General features: G+C 52.7%; 1 protein-coding gene across 1 annotated transcript in view; it reads right to left on the bottom strand.

Annotated features, from left to right (window-relative positions):
• Nucleotides 1-1,469: 1,469 nt before the first annotated feature.
• The window catches only part of DHCR24 (24-dehydrocholesterol reductase), a 27,603-nt gene continuing 4,582 nt past the window's right edge, over nucleotides 1,470-24,490 (bottom strand). Inside the window, exons 3-9 of the mRNA XM_032428185.1 lie at nucleotides 19,267-19,372; nucleotides 18,475-18,593; nucleotides 16,302-16,565; nucleotides 11,295-11,438; nucleotides 5,417-5,614; nucleotides 4,936-5,114; nucleotides 1,470-4,207 (exon numbers count right to left, since the gene is read on the bottom strand). Of these exons, the coding sequence (XP_032284076.1) occupies nucleotides 4,054-4,207; nucleotides 4,936-5,114; nucleotides 5,417-5,614; nucleotides 11,295-11,438; nucleotides 16,302-16,565; nucleotides 18,475-18,593; nucleotides 19,267-19,372 (1,164 nt within the window). The 3' untranslated portion in view covers nucleotides 1,470-4,053. The remainder of the gene's footprint in view (nucleotides 4,208-4,935; nucleotides 5,115-5,416; nucleotides 5,615-11,294; nucleotides 11,439-16,301; nucleotides 16,566-18,474; nucleotides 18,594-19,266; nucleotides 19,373-24,490) is intronic.

The following is a 24,490-nucleotide window of genomic DNA, read 5'->3' as shown; positions in this document are numbered from 1 at the left end:
TAGACAAGAGCGGCTCCGGTGGAAGGAAAAGCCCCGAGTCAGAGCCGAGCCCTCCCTGCCTCCCTTCTCTGCAGATCATGCCATGAGCTCTGACCTCCCACTACAGGTGAGACCCAGCCACGGGGGCTCATTTCACTGCTTCCAGAGCTGGAGCGGCTGTCTCAGCTGGTGCTGAGGCTCATTCCCTACTTCTGTGCTCTAAGATGAGATACAGCTCTGCATCCTTGTTTAATTTGTTAATAGCGTCCATGTGGCCTTCAGGCAAATCACTTGACCTTCCTTGAGCCTCACTTTCTCACCTGTAAAATGGGGGTATAAACTGACCTGCTTCTGGTACAGGATGAAGATCCAATACGAGGGGCACATGGGTGGCTCAGTCAGTTGAGCGTCTGCCTTCGACTCGGGTCGTGATCTTGGGCTCCTGGGATCGAGCCCCGCATCGGGCTCCCTGCTCAGCGGGGAGTCTGCTTCTCCCTCTGACCCTACCCCCAGCTCATGCTCTGTCTCTCGCTCTCTCAAATAAATAAAATCTTAAAAAAAAATCCGAGATTGTGTGTCATGTGGCATTTAAGGCTTAAGATACAAATTCTATTTTAAGGAACATTAAAGATTTCTCCTCATTTAAGGAGAGTTCACAAAAATCCAGACTTGTGAGACTGAACGACCGGAAACATCCTAAAGGGTTCTTCCCAAATAACCTTAGGATGGGACCCTCATATCACACATATTTTAGGAAAATGTCCATCACGTATATCCATGTGTACCAAACTCAGCTCTTTTATCTCTGCTCATTTAGGCCTGACAGCCAACTTGGGTGACTTCAGGAGCTCTAGCGTACACTCCCAAGTAGTAGTGACTCAGCTACAAAGCTCTATTTCTTGCTCCTGGAATAGGCCAGGCCAGGGCTCAGGTGATAAGCAGTACTACAGTTACTCAGGGATTCGGGCTCCTTCCAACTAGTGACCCTGCCAAAGCGTATGGCCTGGTTGTCACTGGCATCCAGCTAAGGGGAAAGTGCCGGAACCTCATGTGGGAGGTCTTCCCCACTTCTGTTCACATCTCCTGAAGACCAGAGACACCTGAGTGCAAGGGAGGCTGGGGAAGGCAGTTCTAGCAGCTCGAAGAAGGGATTTTAGTGACCAAGCGGACAATCAGGACTGCAGCTCCTGATGACCACATCTGACACCCTAAGAAGTCGTCCCCTCCCTGATCCGAGCTACCGTCACCCCTCCCTGGGCCCTTCTCACTGGTCGCCTGGCTTCTAGCCTCTCCCCCTGCGGTCAGCGGCATCCCATTCACACCTACGCCAGGTCACATTGCGACCAGCGGCAGACGTCCAAAAACGGGGAAAAGCGCCCACGATCCCCGGCCCTCCCCCGTCGTCCTTCAGTCCTTGTCCATGGTCCAGAGGGGGAACCCACCGGCGCCGGAGCCCGAGCCTCCAACAAGAAACGACGAAGGCTAGTCTCCAGGTCACGCTTTTATTTGTATAGAAGCAGCGGCCACGCAGCCACAGGGACATGAAGTGTGTCCGACAGCAAGCACAGCTCCTGCGGCTGCAAGAGCCTGCTCGGGGACACTCGGGCCTTTCTCCTTGGTCCCCGTGGTCATGGGAAAAATAAAAACCACACACCATGCACTGCCGCACGCATCCCCCACCCCTTCCCCTTCTGTAACAGCTAATGAAATGATGCATCCTTCCAGCCAAAGAAACTGGCTGCAACTCAGATTCTACAGAAAACCTTCGTGCAGCCAAGAAACTCGGGGCTCTGGAGGGGAAAGGCCTATTCCTTTACTTTGCACACACACTCACCCCAGTGCCAAGTTTCACTCCCCCTGAAACCACCACATGGATGGACGGGGATGGGGCTGGCTACGGGAAAAAGCCGGTCGCGCGGCCTGCCGTGCTTGCAAGTCACCATATGATGGGAGCAAAACGTAAACCTGAGGCTGCTGTGATCCCGAGACCCTCCCTTCCGAGCCCCCGTTTCCGGGTGAGGTCTGTGAAGGGCAGGATTTTGGTTTTTCTAGGGCTAAGGGCGGTAGAGGCTGCTAGCATCTCTGGCTACCCTCCCGGCGGCTTAAGGACGGAGGCCCCTCTGGTGGGACGCCAGGGCCTTCTTGGCCGGGCCCCTCTGCTCGGGCTAACCATTCCTCCACAAGAAGTAGGATCATCAGTTTAGCATCGAGCGGGAAACGCAGGCGCCCACCAGGAGGGCGAAGGCCGGAATTCACGTGCTCTGCAGACAAGCTGGAGAATGAGGTTTCTTATTCTTCTCATGCCCCCTCCAGAGGCCAAATGGGTAAGGGGAGGGGGAGGGGGTTCCTTTGCCTTCTGAGTGTCACGAACGCGCCCAGCACTCACGGGACCATGCGAGGACACCTGGCAGTGTGCCGAGGCTGCAGGGGGATAGCTGAGCATCCCCCCGGGGAAAGCCTGGCTCCATCGGGATTCTGGCAACCTGCAGTGACAAGACGCAGACCCTTCCCTGCGTGCCATAGGTGCGCTTCTCTGAGTGACAGGAGAGCTGGCCTTGGACTGAAGGAAGGACCTTACAGCGCCCACGTGGAGGGTTTAGGTTTGGTCTGGCCTTGAGCGGCACTGCAAGCACACGGTCTAGGACAGTCATGCGCTCCCACAGCGGAAGGGCCTGGCGAGGTGAGGGGCCGCAGCTCCGAGGGCCAGATGACTCGCCCACGGTCACACGGCTTGCTGACAAGCCAGCAGGGACTGAGAGCCAGCTTCTGCCTCCTAGTGCAGTGCTCGCTCTTGCTCTCAGCAGGTCACTGCCTGGCACGGTTCACTCCATCCCAGCTCCCTACACGACACGCTTCCTTCTCAGAGGCTGGGTCCTCAGCTGGGGACGGGCCGTTCTTCAGATGGAGTTGCATAACCAACCAGGCTTTTAACAAGTCAGGAAGGACCTAGGGAGGCTCCTTTCCTTCTGGAAGGGAAACGGGGCTAATTTTCTCTGAGCTTAGGATTTGTAAGGCACTGAAATTAACTACAGCTATGGGCGGGGGCGAACGAATGGAGGAGTGGTTGGAGAAATCAAGCTGATGGTCTTTCCTTGGGGCCCCACAGTGAGACTCCGCACTGAACCTCCATCTTCCTGCTTGGTGGGGTCCACCCCCCACCCCCCACCCCAGGCTGCAGAGCAGTGTAGATGCAGCCCCCGCCCCCCGTGACTAGGCAGGCTCTGGGGCCCAAAAGAGGCACGGAGGGTCGGGGAGCCAAGGATGGGCGCAGGTGCTCCGGCCCCAGGTCAGAGCGGGAGCCACACCGCCTGGGCTGGGACAGGAGGCAGCCATGAGATGTCTTCGAGGACACGGTCCTCTCTGAGACGTGGGTGATGGCTGCGGTGGGCCGGAAGGAGGAAGGGGCAGGGCGTCACCAAGGACGGCACAGGGAACTTTGGACTGGGACCTGGCTTTGGCACAGCACGTCTTGGGCCTGCCTGCCCCATCTGTTGCCCTCCGGAGACCCCGGGGAGGGAGAGGAACCTTCCTTCCGTCTGTCTGTGAGGGGTGCGTCTGGCCGACTGAAGCAATGGCGGGTGCGACGCTGGAGCATCCCCTCACCCTTCCAGCCAGACCTGCGCCCAGGTGACCTCACGCGGGGCCTTCCTGGACTCGGCGCTGAGCGGGAAGCCAGAGTCAGCGCTGCTACGGCCCTCAGCACCTGCCGCCAGACCGCCGCCGGACCCCGATGCCCACGGCCCGCGGGCAGGCACTGTGACCCCCTTCACCAGGTGGACAGCTGGGTCCGGAGGGGCTGAGTGACTCGCCCAGAGTCACACAGCTCACGAGGGGCTGAACTGGGAACGGGACTCAGGTACGTCTGACTCCAGAGCCCACATCCGTTGCCCTCCACTCGGCTGCCTCTGGGAGCCAGAGCTAGCCGTCGGGGCAGTCCGGTGGGATTTCTGGAGGGGGTTCTTTCTGGAAGCGTGGATCTGGGAGAGCAGTCAAGCTTGAGTGAAGAGAAGATGCCTCCTGGACCTGGGGACAGGGCCCACCCACATGTCTGTCTCTTTCCGGGCGGGCCCACGCTCAGTGCCTGGCGGCCTTGCAGATCTTGTCGTACACCTCGGGGAAGGCGTCCTGGCAGCCGAGCCGCTCCCGCAGCCTGTGGTACAGGGAGCCGTCGAACATCTCCCAGAACTCCTCCCGGCTCATGTAGCAGTCGGCATACAGCATCTGGAACCTGGGAAGCACAGGACGGGGAGGCTGAAGGGAGGGGAAGGGACCCGAGAGGCCCCGGCTGTGTCCCCGATGAGCCGCAGGAAGCGCTCGTGGAGGATTTCTCGTTTACACTTGCCCCCACATCCATCACCCCCCAAACTTTGATCATGGCCCCATGTCATCCGTTGCCCTCCACCACCCAGGCGGCTCAGCTTTCTGTCACTGTGGATTCGGGACTTTCGTATACCTGGAATCACATAGTACTCCTTTTTCCTGGTTTTTTCAATCAGCGTAACTATTCTGAGATGTGTCCATGTATTAAATACATCGAGGGTTTGTTCCAGGCTGGTTTCTGGGCTACGCTGTCCTGGGCCTCTGTGCGGCTTTCAGTCACGAATCCCTCCCTCCTTCGCTGAGCTCCTCCAACCCCGAGTAGCAGCCCGGAACCTATCTAAAACCACACCACCATCTGCCCTGGGGCGCGGAGCAGGGTGATCCCGGGGCTCTGGCCCGAGCACCTGGGGGATGCTGGTGTGCTCATGGGAGGGCTGTGAGGAAGAGGGGTGAGAAATCCCACCTCCAGACTTTCTCAAGGTACTTTCCAAACCAGAGGCCCCTATGGCTCCACACTCCCTCAGCAACCAGCGGGGCTGGCTCGGGGCTGGCCACCTTGACCTTACTCTACACCCCCGGCAGCAGCACCCTGGGGCTGGCGGCCGGAGAAAGCATGCCACGCTCTGGGCCACTCACCCATGCACGCTTCGGACGAACTTCTCCAACTGCCGCATGCACGACCTGGCTTCAAAGTGCTTCACGCGTGGCTCCCCATATGCTCCAATGTCAACATAGAGCTCGGCCTCATCTCCCTTGGGGTGCACCAGGCCCGGCTGGCTGGGCAGGATGAACGGGCACAGCCAGATGGGGTAGACCTGGGTGGACCAGGGAGAGGGGCGTTGGTGTTTTTTCTCCAACAGGTGCCAGGCTCATGGCGGGCCCACTCCACCCCCACCCAGAGACCCCTCTCTCTGGCTGCCCACAGCTCTGCTCCTGATCCCCGAGGCTATGGCCGACAGCGCCTCCACTTTGCCGCGTTAGAGGGCACAAACGTGAACAGTTCACAGAAGTGCTCAGCAGCAGCCCCCATGCCTTCTCTCCTCTCAGGGCCATCACGGAGCGGGCCCATTTTACAGCTGGGAACACTGAAGCCCAGAGGGTGCCGTCCCCGGCTCACGTGGATGTCGTTGTGGAAGGTGTGCACCGCCTGCGACAGGCACTTCATGGGCACCAGCATGTCCTGCACCACGTGGTGCTGCTCATACAGCTTGCGCAGGGTCTCGCCCTGGGTCAGCTTCAGGAGGGAGATCTTGGGAGGCACCATCCAACCAAAGAGGTAGCGGAAGATGGGGTTGTTGCCAAAGGGGATGATGTCCTGAAAGACAAAGGTTGGCAATGGAGAGAAGGGGCCAACAGGGCCGGGTATCTCCACGGGCCAGGGGCCAGGTCCTCATTCAGCGTTCCGTAGGACAGGGCCCACTCCTCCTGTCTGGAGGGGAACGGTGGTACCCACGGTTCGCCCAGCTGGGTCTGGGTTTGAGTCTCAGCTCTGGCATTTACCTGCTGCAATGACCTTGGGCTAGTTACTTAACCTCTTTGAGCTTAGTTTCCTTATCTGTAAAACAGGATTTGAGGGAATAATGAGATACCAACTGGAAGGCCCACAGCCCAGTGCCGGGAGCAAAACAAGATAACTATAATTGCTGTCGTTGAGGTCCGAGTGGCAGGCACACAGACGGCATTTTGTAAATGGTCGAGAAAGTGTCACTGAATGAGAAGATCATCAGAGAGCTTAAGCAATTTCCCCAATGTCACACAGCCAGGGGCCGCTGTCACCGGGGTGGGCAAGGTCTGGCTCAGGGTCATCCATGAGCCCACTGGTTCACAGCGTCTCCTGAGAGGCCTTCTCAGACTCCTATTTAAAATGTTACTGCTCCCCACCCCTCCACGCACAAAAGCAAATTCTCTGTCATCTTTCAAGGCCAAGCCTGACAGCTAACCTCCAACCCTAGGCAGAATTAGCCACTTCTCTTCTCGTGCCTGTGGCCCTGCACAGCGCTACCTTGCCTGCCTCCCCCAACTCAGCCTCCCTGGAGACCCTCCTGAGCAGAGGCTGCTCTTCTTCTTCCATGCTCAACCCACCACCGGGGAGGAGCCCCTTCCCTCAGCACTGCTTCCGACAATACCCCATGCCGCCCACCAGCTCACCAGCTCACCATCCACCCGCTGGCCATCCTGCCTGGTCCCAACAGCCGAGACTCTGGCCTCCCTCCACTCATTATCTTCCTCCCTTGCTCCAAGCCTGTCTTCCCGAATGTAAAGCAATGTCCTTGGCTTCAAGAATGGGGTAGCATTCTTGGAGCGAGTACCTGCGCATGAACTGGGGGAGGAGCAGAGGGAGAGACAAGCAGATTCTGCGCTGAGCACGGGGTCGGATGTGAGGCTCCATCTGACCACACGGAGACCAGGGCACGAGCCGAAATCAAGGGTCAGACGAAATCAAGGGTCACCCAACTGAGCCACCCAGGTGCCCCCAAGGACATTCCTTTATTCATTAAACAATTATGAGGTGCCTATGAGGTCAGGTACGAGGTTCCATGCTGGGTGCTGGGGAAAGCAAGATAAATGAGACACGGTCCCTATCCCTGTCCTCCAGTCAAAGAGACAGGCCAGAGGACTACAGTGTGGGAAGAGCTGGGACAAAATGACGCAGGGCCCACATCAGACTCGGGGTCAGGGGTGGCTTCCCAAAGGAACCCGGGTGCTAAGCTTTGGAAGCCGAGTGACCCTCCCTCTCTGCCCTGGAGCCAGCTCTCCGACTGGCAGCCCACTCCTACGAGGGAGGGACCCACCTGCACCCAGCTCTCCTCGGCTCTTAGATCCTGGCACCTACACTGAGGCCAGCACATGACCGGAGAACAATGTGTGGCTTGGCTTTTATTGTTTCCTCGCTTGTTTTTGGAAAAGTCACACATGCCCACAGCAGAAATCCCAGCCATCCAAAGGTTAGGCCTCCTTTCATGTCCTCACCCCATTTCCCCCCTAGTCCTGACCCCACTTCATTCTTCCCCAACCTGACTTCTGTCCCCTCCCCAAAGGCAGCCACTGTTAGGAATGATCTGTGTCCCTTTCTAGAGACACCTGATGCGCAGACACGCGGACGGGCGTACAAGCCAACAGCTCACAGACGGGGTCTGACAGCCTCGTGCTTCTCCCTCCCCCTGTGCCTCGTGTGCAGCCAGCCAGCACGCGCTTGCTCGGGGCTGCTACCGCTGCCCCGCGGGGACCCACAAACTATGGCCCCTCGGACAAACCTGGCCCACAAATAAAGCTCTACTGGGACACAACCATGCCCGTGTGTTTACACACTGTCTGTGGGGGCTTTCAGGCTGTGAGGGCAGATCGGCCTCTAGAGAGACCTCATGGTCCACAAAACCCAAACTAGCATCTGGCCCTTTACACTGCCCTCCTGTGTGGATGGACCTTAAGTGACTGAATCAGTTCTGTACAGATAAGCACTTAGATGATTTCCAGACTATTCCAGTGAGTATCCTTTCTACATGCGCCTTTGCCCATTTACACCTTCGTTTATCTGTAAAATAAACTCCAAGAAGTGGAAAATTCTGGTTCAGTGTGTGCCATTTTAGTAGATACTATTTCAAGAGCGTGTGCCATGTCACACTCTCCCAAATGACACCAGGGAGTGCTGTTTCCCCACACCCAGGCCAAACAGCGTCGTCAAAATTCTGCCTCGCCATCATCCTGCGGGTGAGAGATGTGACTCCTGCAGTTTTGTTTTGCCCGGCTTTAATGGAGTGACACCCATCATCTCTCTCATGTTTAAAAGCCATTTGTATTCTTCCCTTAAAAACAGTCAATTGTTAGCCGAAAGGATCAGCTAGAACCATTCCTTTTCCAAAATCTCAACCTCAGAAAAGTTCAAGTTTTAAACAGTAAGCCCCGACCTCCTCTTCTCATCCCTCTGCCTCTGGGTGACCCCAGGCCCCGTGTCCCTGACTTTACTCCCGGTCCCCCAGTCTCTGCCTGCCCTTGCCATTTACCTGGGTCCAGTCTGCTACCAGCCTGCTCTGCTCTGCAGGGCCCCACAACAGATCCAGGGGCCTGGCCTGAGCCAGGACCCCAAGCCCCAAATGCAGGCCCTGTGGCAATGGCATTAAAAAGAGACACGAATCACAAGAACCCTCTCCGGTGCTACCTCCCTGTATCAGCCAACCACTTACACTGGCGGAAAAGGAGGACAGAAAAGGGAAGGGAAAGAGCGGGCTGCCCAGAGTCCTCTTTCCCTTCAGTCCTTCCTTACCCATCACTAAGCTACGCTGGAGTATTGAGAGAATGTGAATTTACCAGGAAGGGAGATAAACACAATTGAGCTAGTTTTGTGCAACTGGTCCACTAAGAAGGAAACACATACGCATGAAGAGTTAAATACTCCTAATAAGAGATGAACAGTAAATTCGTTCCAATAATTTAAATTATTAATTTTTCTTTACTTAGAACATTAAATAGCAAACTTCAGAGAGACCACGGTACTATCTTTGACGGTACTCTTTCCCTGCTTTTTGCACCGGGCCCTGCAGATCATGTGGCTGGCCTTGACCCCAAATATTACTGATTAACTGAGCTGGGTGAAGGAAGGCCTGGCCCCAGGGTGACAGGATCGGACCGAGAGGTTCAGCATCAGCCTAGGTCACCTGTGATTGAGTCAAGGGTGGATTCAGCAAGGAGGAACCAGGGTGGAGGGCTGCCTGAGGGAGGAGGAGTTCACCCCAGGGGAGGGGGAAAAGGCATGCACTTGACATTGTTTATTACCCCTTCTTTCTAGAAGTCTGGGCTTCTGCAACTCTACTGTGGTGGATGCCATGGTGCTCCGCCCAGATGCCCTGTGCGCAAATCTCAGTTGTAAGACACCCGTCCTACCAGACTCTTCCTTTCACCTCGGGAAGGACAGCCAGTGCCTCACGGCACAGAAATATAAGACAAACCTCATCGTGAGTCCTAGCTCTGTGGTTAAAAAAAACAACAACACACAAATTCTTACTCCTGAAACCAATACTACATTATATGTTAACTAACTTGAATTAAAAACAAAAAGCAAAACACCCACAGATGCTTTGCTACTCCTTTCTTCAAAAGAGGTGGAGCGTGATTCGCCTCCCCGAGTGGGGGCTGGACTTGCTCTGACAGCGTCCAGCGGGGCTGGCGGAGTGTGAGGAGACGGGCCCTGTAAGGCCTCGAGGCTCCTCCTTGGTCTCTCTCCTGGACAGCTCCCACTGCCCTGTCATGAGGACACTCAAGCAGCCCACGTGGCAAGGAACGGAGGCCTCTTGTTAACAACCGTGTGAGGGAACCTTCTGGAGAACAGATCCTCCATCCCCACGCAAGCCTCCAGATGACACTGGACTGCAACCCTGAGCCAGAGTCACCCAGATTAGTCCCTCCCCAATCCCTGCCCTCAGAAAACTGAGAGAACAGAAAATAAGAAGAAATTGTCAGTTGTTTTAATCCTCTAAGTTTGGGGTAGTTCATTATGCTGCAAGAGATAACTATACTGGATCTCTTCCTGAGTTGTGTTACTCTGGATGACCTAAGCCTCAGTTCCCCCCATCTGGAGAATGGAACCGACACGAGGCCCCCCACCCCGGGGCTGTTAGGAAGGCCGACGTACTGCGTGTGTGGTGCTCGGCGTCTCCGCTAACACATACGGAGCCGTTACTGTGTACTCTTTGATGCTCTTCTCGGGCTCCCTTGCTGGTCCTCTTTCTTTTCCTGTCCCTTAAACGCTCTTGCTCCTGACAAAAACACACCTCCCACAACCTTAACACTGTTCTTGGCAGGGACAAAGAGGGACTTACAGTGTCTTCTGCATTTGGCAGACCACCAACCGCTCTGGGCCTTGACAAGGGAGCCCTCTTGGAGGTGGGGGAGCCCCGCGCTCGCAGGCGCTGATGGGCCCTCCGCTCCCCACTCCTCCAACCCCTCACCACGTCCCCATCACATTCAGCCTGAGAGACGGGCCCACAGTTAGGATGTCCCACCTTCTCCTAGGAGACTGTCAGGTCTAACCTCATGCCTGTCAGCCTGGTTTAACCTAGTCACCACGGCCTCCAGGTGCCCTGTGACCTGCTACCACGATGCAACATGTCCTAATCTGACTCCACCCAGCCCTGGCCCCTCATCTCCCAAGCCCTCCGCCATGTTCTCGTGGTCTGACATCAGCAAAGCCCCTCCATCCTCAGTCTCTTCTCTGGACACTGTCCTCCTCTGCCGGCTCTGAGCTGGGGGCTGGCTGGTCCCTGCGGGCCTCCTCAGGGGCATCATTTCCTCTCCCACGACCGTCTGGGGTTGACGGAGGTGAGGGGGGCTCCTCCTGCGGCTTCATTACCGCTTCCAGATTCCTGTTCGTCTCCTCAGCAACTTTGGTGCAAGTTGTACAACATGACGAATGTACTAAATACCACTGAATGGTACACATTAAAGTGGTTATTTCTAGGTTCTATGACTTAGAAGAAAAAAGAACCCATGTAGCCCAGTTGAGGACCCATGCTCTGGCTCGTCCCCCCCCCCCGAACCCCCCCGTGGTCAGGTCCCTGTGCACAAGTCCCTCTCCACCCCCCCCCAGAGGCCTTCTCTGTCGCCCCTCTTTTAAATGTCACTGCATCTCACCCCTCCACACAGAACAGCAAATCCCTGCTCACCTTTCAAGGCCAAGCTCGACGGCCACCTCTGACCTTGGGCAGAACGAGCCGCCTCCCCTTCCCGTTCCCGTGGCCCTGCACCGTGCCAGGGTCTGTCGGCCTGGTGAGGCTACGGCTCCTCAAGGGCAGAGCAGGTGTATGTGCTCCCAAGTGCCCGGCCCGCGCCCCACTGCCCGGCACGGAGCAGATGCTCTGGGACAGGCTGCTGAGCCCAAGTGAGAGCTGTCTGCTCCCCCCGGAGGACAGCGCTGTGGTGCCGTGTCCACGGGTGCTCCGGGTCCCTGGGACTAGGCCCCTCTTGCCCTACAGTGCTGGCCGGCTGGGGAATCTGAGCCTCACCTGGAGCTCCCAGAAGATGCTGCGCGTGTGGCGGTGGTAGTAATGTCTCAGGGGAATATACTCCAGGCCCTCCCGCTTTGTCTTCAGGTAGTTCTCCACGTGCTTGAAGAACCAGGGCTTGTAGTAGTTGCCAATGCTATTCAGCTGAAATGACAGAGGGCACTGTGTCAGCCCACAGACGAGGGCCTGATGCCATCGGGCCGTAACGGTGATACCCGCTTCTGCTCAGCACCTGCGGCCTTTTCAAAGGTTCCGTGTCTGTCACCACCCGTGAGACTCTTGAGAGCCCGGTGAGGCTGAGCACAGCGGGCATTCTCTAGCAGAGCGAGGGTAAGTGGTGCCCGATGGTCTGGAGAGCTCAGCCACCCCTCCCCCTCACGGACAGAACCGAGGGGCAAATGCCGAAGGACGCAGCGCCACGCGGGGGACGCCTTCCCTCCCTCCCTCCCTCCCTCCCACTCCGCCTACCCCGTCACCGGGTCCCGCGGCCAGCAGCACTGACTGACCATGGCACTTCCCTTGCGGCCGACACCAAGGCCCATGACCCTCTGGGTGCCATGCTCCCCTCAGGCAGCCCCCCTCAGTGGAGGAAGCTCACAGAGCGAACCTAACACTTCCCTGGCACCAGGCCCCCGGCCTCCAATGCCTAGATCTTATATTGAGACAGTCTTCAGTCCTAAACGGTTCAGGACTCCACCTGCGGGGGGCCCTGGCATGACTTAGCCTCTCTGGGCCTCAGCGTCCTCGCACATGGAATGAATTCCAGGCAGGTGCTTTTGGAGAGAGGCAGGGCGGCAGCCTGGAAGGAGCACGGGCTCCAGAGCTGGGGCCAGACCCCGGCTCCCATCACCCACCAGCTGTGTGACCTGGGGCCGGTCGCTCTCTCAGCCTCTCTCTTCACATATAAAACGGCAATAAAACTATCGACGTTGTGGGAGGTTTTCTGTGCCAATTAGAAATCACACCCACACGCCGCAGACCCTCGGGCCCCACGTCAGACCCCGTTCCCTGGGGGGTGGGAGAGGCCCCCGAGTTTTATGGGGCAGGTGAGATCACACCCAGCTGGGGTGCAGCACAGGCCGAGGAGGGGGCCGAGAGCAGCGGCCTCGGAGCAGAGGCACGATGCTGCCGGGGAACCGTCGGGGTATAAAGGCAGGAGCAGAGGTAAGATGAGCATTCCCAGGGTGGCTCATGGCCGAGACCCATCACAACGACATGCTCCGGGCACTTCACGTGCTTGCTCTGTATCCCCTCCGTGACCTTGCAAGGCAGAGCTGTGCTTGTCTCGCTGATGAGGAGACTGAGACCCATCAAGGTGGAACAGGGCGCCCGAGGCCACACAGCTGGCCAGGGGCAGGGCAAGGACTCAAGCCTATCCCACGTTGCACGAGGCCAGGGCTGGGCAGCGGGGAACTTTGAACAGTGCGCTCTGGAATGTGAACGTTATAAAAAAACAACAAACCTATCACTATTTTCTCCTGATTCCAAAAGCAAAGTAAATGCCTTGTGGGAACTTCACATGCTGCAGAAATATGCAACTTGGCAAGAGAGACATCTTGCAGCCTCACCCTCCCGAGGTAACTACTAACACGGATGTGTACTCATTAGGTTTTCTTTTCTGTGCATACACATGGATTTATAAAAATGGGATCGTCCTGTGCACTGTTTGTGGATTCGCTTGTCCTACTTTGAACACACGGTGCTGGTCCTGGGCAGGTCACTCAGCCTTGCTTTCAGCACCGGTGAAACGGAGCTATTACCTGCCCTGGAGCGGCTGTGGAAACCAGAAAAGCCAACAAGGAAAGTGCCCAGCATGGCGCCTGCCCACAGGGCACAGTGGTCAGTTCCCAGCCCTCTCCCATCCTCTGCCCCCGACCCCCTCGCAAGCCCCTCCCCTAGGAGCCTCTGGCCCCCATCTCTGGCAGCAACACTCCAGCCCATGCGGGTGTCCCCTCGTGCAGCAGGCCACTATGCTGGCAGGACACCGGGGCCACGAGGTGCCAGGACGCTGGGCTGAAGAGCCTGTTTGTGCAAGTCCATGTTAGCGTGGTTAGCGTGGCTAGCGTGGCAGGGCAAAGGACACTGTGCACTGGCCTCTGCCTGCTGGTACAAGGGACAGTGAAACCCAACAGGAGCAGAGCAACGTGACCTAACCCCAGGTGTGGCCTGGCCACACACGTGGCAGTGGCACCAGCTGCATAATGGAATCGACACCAGGGCATACCTGGCTTCGGGCGCTCCCTGTGCTCCTCGACTCAGTAGGAACCTCCGTGCCAGACAAGCCCGGGAGATGCTACAGAACCCGGATGCTGTGTCTCTCCCAGGGATAGGTCCGCTGGGGCAGCCAGACGGCCACAGGAGCTCCGGTTCCAGCTGGAGCACTCGGAGAGCACGCCCCGCCCCAGCCCCGGGCCTCGCCTGTACATCAGGGCGGGCTGCCTCCTCCCACTGGCTCTTCTGGGCCTGCAGAGGGCCCATCCCAGGGCCAGACACCCCGGGACAAATTCCTGAGCAGCTCGCCCAACAGGAGTGTGTGGAAGAATGAGATGTCCATATGTCTAATGGCATCTGCCACTCTCCTCCCCGAACCCTGTTACCGTTGGGCATCAGGACACTTTGTAAAAGTCTGCAGCCTGGGGGCCTGGCCCCTCTCCCACTGATACCAGGTGAACCTCGCGGTAAGACCGTGGTCTTCTAGGGCAATAAGGGAATTGGTTACGGTGTTCCAACACTTTAAAAGCTGTACAAACCCCGCTGCCCGATTATAACATTAGGTGGCATCTAATACAGCAAACAGGTACCTGGGATGAGCACAGGGAGTGGCCCCTCCGCCAGCCTCTAAGGGAATGCCTGGGAGAAGGCAGAAAACATCTGCACTAGATGTCCTTGCCAGGTGACCAGGTGCTAGGTGACCCGCACTGACGGGGCCTCGGCCCGGGGCCGGCAGAGCCGGGGCCTGGGGAGCGACACGGCACATTGGCTTTGTGTCTATGTCCAGTGTTCCCACTCCTGCTCCGGGATCCCCATCCCCCAGCACCCACCATGGTGCCCCACCAGGACGGGTCCTCGGTCAGTGTCTGTGAATGCTGCTGGATTACAGAAGCTGGTAGGCTGGGGAAGTAACACTGGACTAGGAGTCAGAGACCTGCCCCATGCTAGCCGTGGGTGCTCACAGAAGTCTCTTCCCCTCTGGGCCTTGTTTCCCTATTTAAGAGTCTCATGCTCTACCGACTGAGCTAGCCGGGCGCTCTTGTTTCCCTATTTAGAGAGGGGATTGCACCAGACGATTTCCAAGTGCTTTACAATTTTAAAAGGTTTTAAGTATACTGGTCTAGATCAAAAGCCTTAAGAGTACTTACCCTTTGATGTACTTTAAGATATTATTCCAATTATAGACAAAAGATGTTCACGGCTACCTTAATTAAAATCAGGAAAGACTGGGGCGCCTGGGTGGCTCAGTCGGTTAAGCGTCCGACTCTTGGTTTTGGTGCAGGTCATGATCCTGGCGTCGTGAGATGGAGCCCTGCATTGGGCTCTGGGCTGGGCATGGAGCCTGCTTAAGATTCTCTCTCTCCCTCTCCCTCTGACCCCCCTTGCCGCTCTCTCTCTCTAAAAATAAATAAATAAATAAAAAGAAAAAGGAAAGACTGGAAGCAACTTATATTTCCAACCACGGGGCCATGGTTCAGTAAATGATAGGGCATTCGCTCAACACAGTGCTCTGCAGTCATTAAATGACAATTTTGAAGGCCACGCAACTATGTGGGGAAACACGTATCACACTCAACTGGAAAACCCAAGTTTGAACAGCTGGTCACAGCCGATCACAGCCGAAGACGAACAAACGGAAAAAAGCGTACAAAGAGATGTTCGAACCACAAAGGCGACCCGAGAACCACAAAAGGAAACGAGATGCTATTTTTAACCCTATCAGATTGGCAAAAATGAAAGAGTAATCGTATCCAGTGTCGGCAAGAACGTAGGAGAAAGGCATATTGTCACACACGGTCGCCGGACGCGGGCAGAAGCACCATTGCTCTGAAGGACTGTTTGGCAGCGGCTGTCGGTGTGTAATGTGCTCCAATTCTTAAGTCAGGACTTCCAATATTTGGACTCAATCCTACGGAAGTGCTTGCCCAAGAGGCCAAGGATGGATGTCAGAGAATCTTCAACGCAATCTTATTTGTAAGAGCAAAACATCTGAAGCAAGATAGATGTTCATCAGGAAGCAGCGCGTTAGGTCAGTTATTCCACGCCATCCTGAGACACCGGGAGGAAAGGAGGGCGCGCCCATGCGCGTGTGCACACACCTCGAGGCATGCACCGTGTTACAAGCGGTTACTCTGGGGGTGAGCCTGAGGGAAGAGACCCATTTTAACTTTCCTTTATATAGTTCAACGTTGTGATGCTACTTTTATAATTTAAAAACTTCAAGGTATGCCCTGAAAAGAGAGGAAATAAATATACCCAACGGTTAGCAAGAGCTGGTTTTGGGTCATGTTTATCGGTAGGGTCTTCTTTCCTTTTACTCATTTATACTTTCCAAGTCTCTCATAAACACAAACCCTTTCACATGAGAGAAAAAAAGCTGCTATTGAAAATGACATCCATCAAAGGAGTGTCCATCTAGATTCTGAGGCATCAAATCCATTCTGCAAATCTTGGATCTGTCATCTCGTGGAAGTTCACAGGACCTCTTAGAGCCTCAGTTCCCTCATCTATAAAATGGGGTTGCTGTAAGGATCAGCAAAAGGGTGTGCCTTTCAAGAGGCACACATGTATCTGGCAGGTGTTCGGGGCAGAGTCAACGGATGCTTCCATCCCTGTCTGAGACAGCTCTGACTGTGGATCCTAGGGCCCCAACCCCGGGTGGGCTGACCGAGGTCACGGCCTCAAAGAATGTGGCTGCCAGGCAGGGTCAGGGTGGGGGCACAGGCTCAGCCCCAGCCCACCCGGGCCTTCCTCCTCCCCAGGCCTTGGCCCTCGGCTGCTGACGCCCTGGCCTACCTTGCTGGGCTCTGCCTGGTCTGTCATGACCCCCGTCATGATGACAGCCTCATCCAGGGAGTACAGCAGCCCTTCCACGAAGTGGTTCTCTAGCCGCTGGGACTCCCGGGTGAACTTGTCGCAGATAGCCTCCAGGCCCTGCACCGGCTCAAACCGAAGCCTGACGTACTTCTTGGCGGGGATGATGCGGATCTCGGCGGCCACCAGGAAGCCCAGGGTCCCACAGGACCACGGCACAGCGTAGAACAGGTCTGAGTTTTCCGACTATAAGGCAAAGTCAACACATGCTGAGAGCCTGCACCCCCAGACCCCGCAGTGTGGCACACAGTGAACAGGGGTGCAAAGAACCCAGGGCCTCAGCTTACTTCCTGCTCTGTTGCTGTCTTGTTGTATAAACCCTAACCAGGAACTTCAGAAACAGGACTTTCTGGGCCTGTGTTCCCTCTGCGGCTTCAACTGCCCTCTGTACCAGGGATGCTCATGGAAAGCACAGCCTCTCTCTCCCACCCAGGTACAGCCCCCGGACCACAGGCTGCCCAGGAAGAGGCCAGGACCAGCACTGGCCAAAGAGCCACAATGGGGGATGAAGGGCTAAGGGTCCCAGGCCAGGCTAAAAAAAGAGCTTCCTGAGGGTCACGGTCAGCAGGGAACATTAAAATGGGCCATTACTAAAACAAGCCTTTTTTAGTTCATGAGCTGTGGAATCCCCCCGGAACCCAGGGAAAGCACTAACACTTCCATGTGAACAGGTAAGGAAAGTGAGGCTCTAAGAGGTGACATGGCTCCCCCCAGGCATCCCACAAGTCAGCACAGAGAGGCCAGGATTCAGGCAAGCTCGCCTAACTCCCTACCCAACGTTCTTCCTGGAAGACCTCATCTGGTTCCACAATCTGCTTCTAACCTTATCATTTCTTGTTCTGGTATTTGTCTTAGAGACAGACAACCGACTTTTCATCTGGCCATTCTCATTCAGGTTCTGTGATTCTAACAAATTTCCTTTTTAAAAAGTCCAGCCTTGTCGGGCCCTTTACCAAGAGGACAGTCCTCTGTCGTCTCTGCTCATGCTGCATGCCCTTGGTGTGGCTGTGGTGGAGGGCAGGGGGTGAGGGCGGGGGACTGGGGCAGGGAAGCTCTGCAGCAGGCTGGCAGAAGTCTCTGGAACAGCAGAAGTGGGCCGTCTGGGCCCCCACCTAACCACACTGTCGGATAGCAGCGGTAATAACCAGGTGTCTGCCAGGTACCCAGCTCTATGTTAGGAGTTTCACATATGGCATCTCCTTTCTCCTCCTGACAATGCATTTGTCAGATGAGGAAAATGGGCCTCAGGGAAGAAGGGAAGTCACTCACGAATGTTTGTCTCCTTTCTCTGCTGGGAATAAACAGGTCAGAAGGCAGGGCCCAAGCAAGTGTTTAGGAAAACGTGCTGAATTGCTGTGAATCCTGAAAGGGGTCTCTCTTGTCTAAGACCAGGGCTCTCCAGCCTGCCCTGGACTCTCTTCTGTGAGGCCAGGAATGCTGGTGGCTCTCTAAAACATCTTCTTGTAAAAAGTGACTCTATCCCTGCCATCTAGGGGCCCCTTAGATACGCTCAGAAATCTGAGTTTGTTTGAAGTTTCAATCCTGTCCCACTCATTAGGGTAAAATGCCTTAAATGTTTGTATCCCACTTTGGGCAGCAGAATTATCTTTTGTTTCTCCAAAACAGCCCCTCTTGCCACTTTTAGTTACATCTCACAACACGTGGCATAGAGCTCTGTGGCTCGGGCCCGACTCTCCCGAGAGAGGCAGAATGCTATAATAAATGGCTAAGGGCATGGATCTGGGAGCCTGATAATTTGGGTTTGAAGCCCAGCTGTGTGGGATTTCCTAGCTGTGTGACCTTGGGCAAGTTTATTAACCTCTCTGTGTTTTAATTTCCCATCTCTAAAATATGGCTAATAATAGTACCTCGTAAAGTTATTGAAGGATTAAATGGCTTAATATATATGAAGCATTTACAACAGTATCTGAGCACATATAAGGGGCTATATCAATCTTTGTTATTATTATGGATACAGACCCAGACTGAACAGGTGTGTTTGAAAGGAAGCACCTTCAGGGTTCCTACCTCCCCAGCCCCAGGATCCTTGATGCCCAGGGCAGGCTGGTGGGGAGTCCCCCAACTCGGAACTCACCGGTGTGCATCGCACAAAGCTGCCATCGGCTAGGACCAGCTCGTAGGCAGTGCAGATGTGTTGGAACAGGCCGTACTTGTGGGATGATGACTCGATGCCCGTGCCCATGATCAAGCCCCCTGCAGAGACACGCGAGTTAGCCAGGCAGAGCTGTGGGGTGCAGGGTCAGGAGGGGATCGGGTAAAGGGCACTTCACAGGAGCTGGGGTTGCTCACAGCACAAGGGAGGTGTGACAGGACTGGCCACTTGGGGTAGATTTCCCATCTCTGTGGATCTGGAGAGCAGAAGAGGGAAGGAGGGGCTCGTACGGGAGGCTAGGGGCTTCCCCGAGGTAGGGGGACCTGCAGGAAAGCCTGCCAAGGATGCTCACACCCTCACCTCTATCCAGACCCTGCCTCAATGCCTGTGCGCACGCACTCATCTTAAGAGGGACCTTAACAAAACAGGGTGGGGGGGTGCCTGGGTGGCAGGAAGCCATGTCCTGTGGTGTTTCCCCTGGAGAAGGAAAGGCATTGGGGACCATGAATCCTACAGAAGGAGAGACAGACTAGACTTATTCTGTGTGCTCCTCAAGGCAGAACTGGAGTTACGGACACATGTCACGGGGACACAGATTCGCGCCAGAGACAAGGTACTGCCTGAAAACCAAAGGCAGGCAGCCAACGCCCTGCCTTTGGAGCTGGGTGAGCAGACACAGGGACTTCTGTCACAGATGGGACAGTGGCGGCCCCCACACCAAGAGGTGGGCCACAGGGCCTCAGCTCTGACCCTCGGCCTGTCTTGAGTCCTCACCCACTGTGAGGTCATCGAGCTCGGGTAACACAGGCAGCGTCCAGCCAATGGAGGTCAGCAGGGCGGTCACTTGACCCATGGTCACCAAGGGCTCCACACGGACAATCTGTTGACACATGAAGAGAGACCCTGGGTCACCGGGAGGCTGCCAGGGCTGCTGGGGGCCTCTTCACACAGAAGGAGTCACCCGAGATCTTCCCACACGATCACATAGGATTCCTGCGTGCCCTTTGCAGCCTCTTGCTAGAACACGACACTGCCTTTCATTATAGCGAATGCGGTTTCTGGTGCTGGGTCTGCTAGCGTTTGACCGTGTCCTTTCAAATATCTTTACACTTAATACTTAGTTTATTCCTCTTCCAGACTATCAAAGAAATACTCTTTTATTTGAAAGAAACTGCATATACGAAGAAGACAAAAGTCATCCATCCTATTTCTTCATGTCATCCTAGCTGTCAGTGTTAATGCTGGAGTGTCCCTACGTTCAGGCTTTTTCCATCCATGCCTAAACTGCTATTTTGTACGTCGTAATACAACACACACATACACACACAAATTCAAGCACACATACGCATACTTTTCTACTTTGCTTTTTAAAATTTAACACTATGACCATCATCCCTTGCCATAGAATATTCTTGGAAACCACAACTTTTAATGGACACATCCATATGCCAACAAGTGGACTTTGGCTTCTAGCCAAGATGGAGCAACGGGGATCCCATTTACCCTGCTGCCCAAAAGCAAGAAACTGACAAAATGAAACAAGAGTTTTCAACAGAGTGGACATCAGACGAAGTTAATGACTGCTGAAAGACAGGAAACAAAACGAGGGGAGCTCTGTTAACACCCAGGCTAATTCTCTGGAGTCAGGCAGTGCAGGGAGGGGAAAGGCAGGGGGGCCCAGGGGACTCTGTGCTGTGCGCTGCAAAGACCAAGGTGAATAGGGTTTGTAGGACAGAGCACTGAAGAGAAGAGAAGTGCACTGAGAGAAGACTCTGAAGAACTGCAAAGGATGCCCACTGAGCATTCAGCAGAGTACCGGTCAGTGCAGACACTTAAGGAAATTACCTGAGGCTGAGGCCAGGGAAAGTGGCCCCAGAAATGGGAACAGGGAACAGGGCCAGGGGCTCACCCAGGGAAGGAAAGAACATCTGTTCTCACAAGCCAGACTGGAAAACCTCTTGGTCCACAAGGCAATGGGTAGAATAGGATCTTGCCTCAGCAGTGGTGGGATAACTACCCTTAGATTACACGCTGCTCTGACCTCACCTGAAAAATCAAGACCCTACAGGATCAAACTATTTCCCAGTAACATAGCTGTGCCCCAGAACAAAGCTCAAGAAGATTTATAAGAATACAAAAATATCTAGCACCCAGGGAGCCTGGGTGGCTCAGGCATTAAGTGTCTACCTTCGGCTCAAGTCATGATCCCAGGGTCCTGGGATTGAGCCCCGCATTGGGCTCCCTGCTCAGCAGGAAGCCTGCTTCTCCCTCTCCCACTCCCCCTGCTTGTGTTCCCTCTCTTGCTGTGTCTCTGTAAAATAAATTAATAAAATCTTAAAAAAAAAAAAAAATCTAGCACCCAACAAGGTAAAAATCACAATGTCTAGAATCCAATCAAAGTTTATCAGGTATGCAAGGAGGCAGGAAGATCTGACTCATAACAAGGAGGAAAATCAATCTGTTGTGGTAAAATAGGCCCAGATTGGACAGAGATGTTAAAATTAGCAAACAAGAACATTAAAATAATTATTATAAACCAGTAGTTATATGACTATATTCCCCATATTCAAAAAGTTAGGTAGAGACATTAAAAAGATAGTAAAAAATCCTAATCAAACTTCCAGAAATGAAAACAGCATCTGAGATGAAAGACACACTGGCTGGGATCGACCTTATAGGAGGAAAGAGCAGTGAACTCAAGCACACAGCAATCAAAACTCTCCTAAATGAGACACACAGAGAAAGAAAATTGTTTACAATTTTTACAGGATATCAGTGAGCTGAGCTGTGGAACAACTTTAAGAGGTCTCGTATCCGTGTGATAGTCCTCAAAGGAGAGAGAGCAGGGGGCAGAAAAAGTACTTGAAGAAATAATGACCCCACATTTTCCAAATTTGATGAAAATTATAATGAATCCCAAGCACAAGAACTAGGAAAAAAATGATACCAAGGCATATCATAATGAACTTGCTCAAAACTAATGATAAAATCTTAGAAGCAGCCAGAGAGAAAAGAAAGACATGTTACATACAGAGGAACAAAGACAAGGATGAGAGGTTTCTTGTTGGAAACAATGCAGGAAGGAAGACAGTGAAGTATCTCTAAAGTACTGGGGGAAAAAAACCTGTCAACCTAGAATTTCATACCCAGTAAAAACAGCTTTCAAAAACGAAGGCAACCTCAAATGCATTAGGATGGATTATCAAAAAGCTGAACAAACAAAAACCCAGAAAATAGCAAGTGGAGGTGAAGATGTGGAGAAATGAAAACCCTCGTGTCCTGTTGGTGGGAGTGTAAAATGGTCCACCTGTTGTGGAAAACAGTGTGGCAGATCCTCAAAAAAGATTACACATAGAATTACCATATGGTCTAGCAATTCCACTTTGGGGTATACACCTCAAAGAATTGAAAGTAGGGCTCGAAAAGGTATTTGTACATCTATGTTCCAAGGGGCATTATCCACAATAGCTAAAATGTGGGAACAACCCAATGTCCGCCAACAGATGAATGGATAAGCAAAATGTGGTACATATATACGGAACATTTACCAAGACAGCCCATATTCTGGGCCATAAAGTAAGTCTCAATAAGTTGACAAGCATTCTAATCATATAAAGTAAGTTTTCTAACAGTAACTGAATTAAATTAGAAATTGGCAATAGGAAGATCTCTGGAAAATTCCCAAATATTTGGAAACTGAATAACATGCTTCTAAATAACCCATGGGTGAAAACAATATCAAAAGGGAAACCAGAAAGTATTTTGAACTGAATAAAGATGAAAAGATTCCAAATTTGTGGGATGGTTTTAAAACAGTGCTTAGGGGAAAATTTATAGCACTAAACACCTATATTAGAAAAAAAGAAAGGCCTAGGTCAATGACCTCAGCTTTCACTTAAAGAACCAGACCAAGAAGAGTAAAATTAAATGCAAATTAGAAAGGAATTAACAAAGATCAAAGCAGAAGTCAATGAAATAGAAAACAAAGTAAAAATAGAGAAAAATCATTGAAACTGAAAGCTACTTCTTTGAGAAGATCAGTATAGTTGATTAACCTCTAGCCAGACTGGTCATGAAGAAAAGACAGTAGTCACAATGAGCAACATCAGGTATGAAACATGTGACATCACTACAGACTTTACAAGTGTTCAAAAGATAGTGGGACTATTATGAATAACCTAATGTCAATTCATTATACAACTTGAAATAGACAAATACCTGTAGAGACACAAACTGCCAAAGCTCACCGAGGGAGAAACAACTGAAGAGCCACAGGGCTATTAAAAAAATTGATTTGTAGATAAAAACTTGCTCACAAAGAAAACTCCAGGCCCAGATGGTTTCATTGGTTAATCCTACTAATTATTGCATGAAGAAATAATACCAATTTTATACAAACTCCTCCAGAAAAAATGAAAAGAAAGGAATACTTCCCAACTCATTCTTAGGGACTTATGAATCTACAGTAATCAAGACAGTATGGTATTGGCATACAGAGGGGCAAACGGATCAACAGAACAGAAGAGTCCAGAAAGAGACCTATGTATATGGACAACTGATTTTCAACAAATGAGCAGAGGCAATTCAGTGGAGAAAACATTATCTCTTCAACAAAAGGGGCCAGAACAATAGGAAATCCACACACAAAAAAATATTTGTTTTCACTCATATTTCATACCATATGCAAAAATTAACTCAAAATGGATCATGGTCCTACACGTAAAACAGAAAACCATAATACTTCTAGAAGAAAACAGGATTAGGGCAAGACATCTTAAAGAAAACATCACAAACACGATCTATGAAAGAAAAAATTACTATACTGAACTCCACCAAAATTAAAAACTTCTGGTTTTCAAAAGAGAAATCAAAAACTGGGAGAAAATATTTGCAAACTGCGTATCTGATGAAGGACTTGTTTCTAGGATATCTAATAAGAAAACAAACAACCCAATACAAAATTTTAGCAAATTGACCAAAAAAGATCTACAAATGGCAAATACGCCCAACATCATTAGTCATTAGGAAAATGGAAGTTAAAACCACAATGAGCTACCCTAACACACCCAACCGTACCAAGTCTGTGATGATGTGGAGCCGTGGGAATGCAAAATGCTACAGCCACTTTGGAAAACAATTTAACAGCTTCTTAACAAGTTAACCATACACCTATCATATGATCCAGCTACTCCACTTCTAGTTTTTACCCAAAGGAAAGGAAAAGCCTATGTCCCTACAAAGAACGTACATAAATGCTCCTAGCCACTTTGTTTGTCATAGCCCAAATGTCCATCAATAAGTGAATGGATAAACAAACCATGATCTCTGCATACAACGGAATACTTCTTATGAGTAACGCAGAATGCACTTCTGATACATGCTTCGACATGGATGAATCTCAAAATAATTATGCTGAGTGAAAGTTGCCAGACCAAATAAAAAAGAGTACATAATGCCTGATTCCATTTATATGAAACTGTAAATACAAACTAGTGATGCAAAGCAAGTCATTATTTGCCTAAGAATGTGGCGGGGGGGGGGGGGGGGGCAGGGAGGGGGCTAAACAGGGATTAGCAAGGGGCACAAGGAAACTTCGGGTCAATGGGTATGTTCATTTGTCCTGATGGTGGGAATGGCTTCACAGTTGCATACATACGCCAAAATTTACTATTGTTGGACACCTGTGCAGTATTGCATACCAAGTGTATGTCAATAACGCTGCTTAGGAAAAAGGAAAGACACAGGGACATTACGCAACATGGCCAAGGCCTCACAACAAAATGCCATCATATGGATATATTATATCTAATAATCCTTACCATTAGGGTACTGTGCTGTCTTCCATTAGAAATAGAGCTATGATAGGGAGATAGGGAGGGAGGGAGGGAGGGAGAAAGGAAGGAAGGAAGGGAGGAAGGAAGGAGGAAGGGAGGGAGGGAGGGAAGGAAGAAAGGGAGGGAGGGAGGGAGGGAGGAAGGAAGGAAGGAAGGAAGGAAGA

Source organism: Phoca vitulina, unplaced genomic scaffold, assembly GCF_004348235.1.
Source record: "Phoca vitulina isolate PV1807 unplaced genomic scaffold, GSC_HSeal_1.0 scaffold2, whole genome shotgun sequence".
Taxonomy (NCBI): domain Eukaryota; kingdom Metazoa; phylum Chordata; class Mammalia; order Carnivora; family Phocidae; genus Phoca; species Phoca vitulina.
This window is presented reverse-complemented; position numbering and strand designations above follow the sequence as displayed.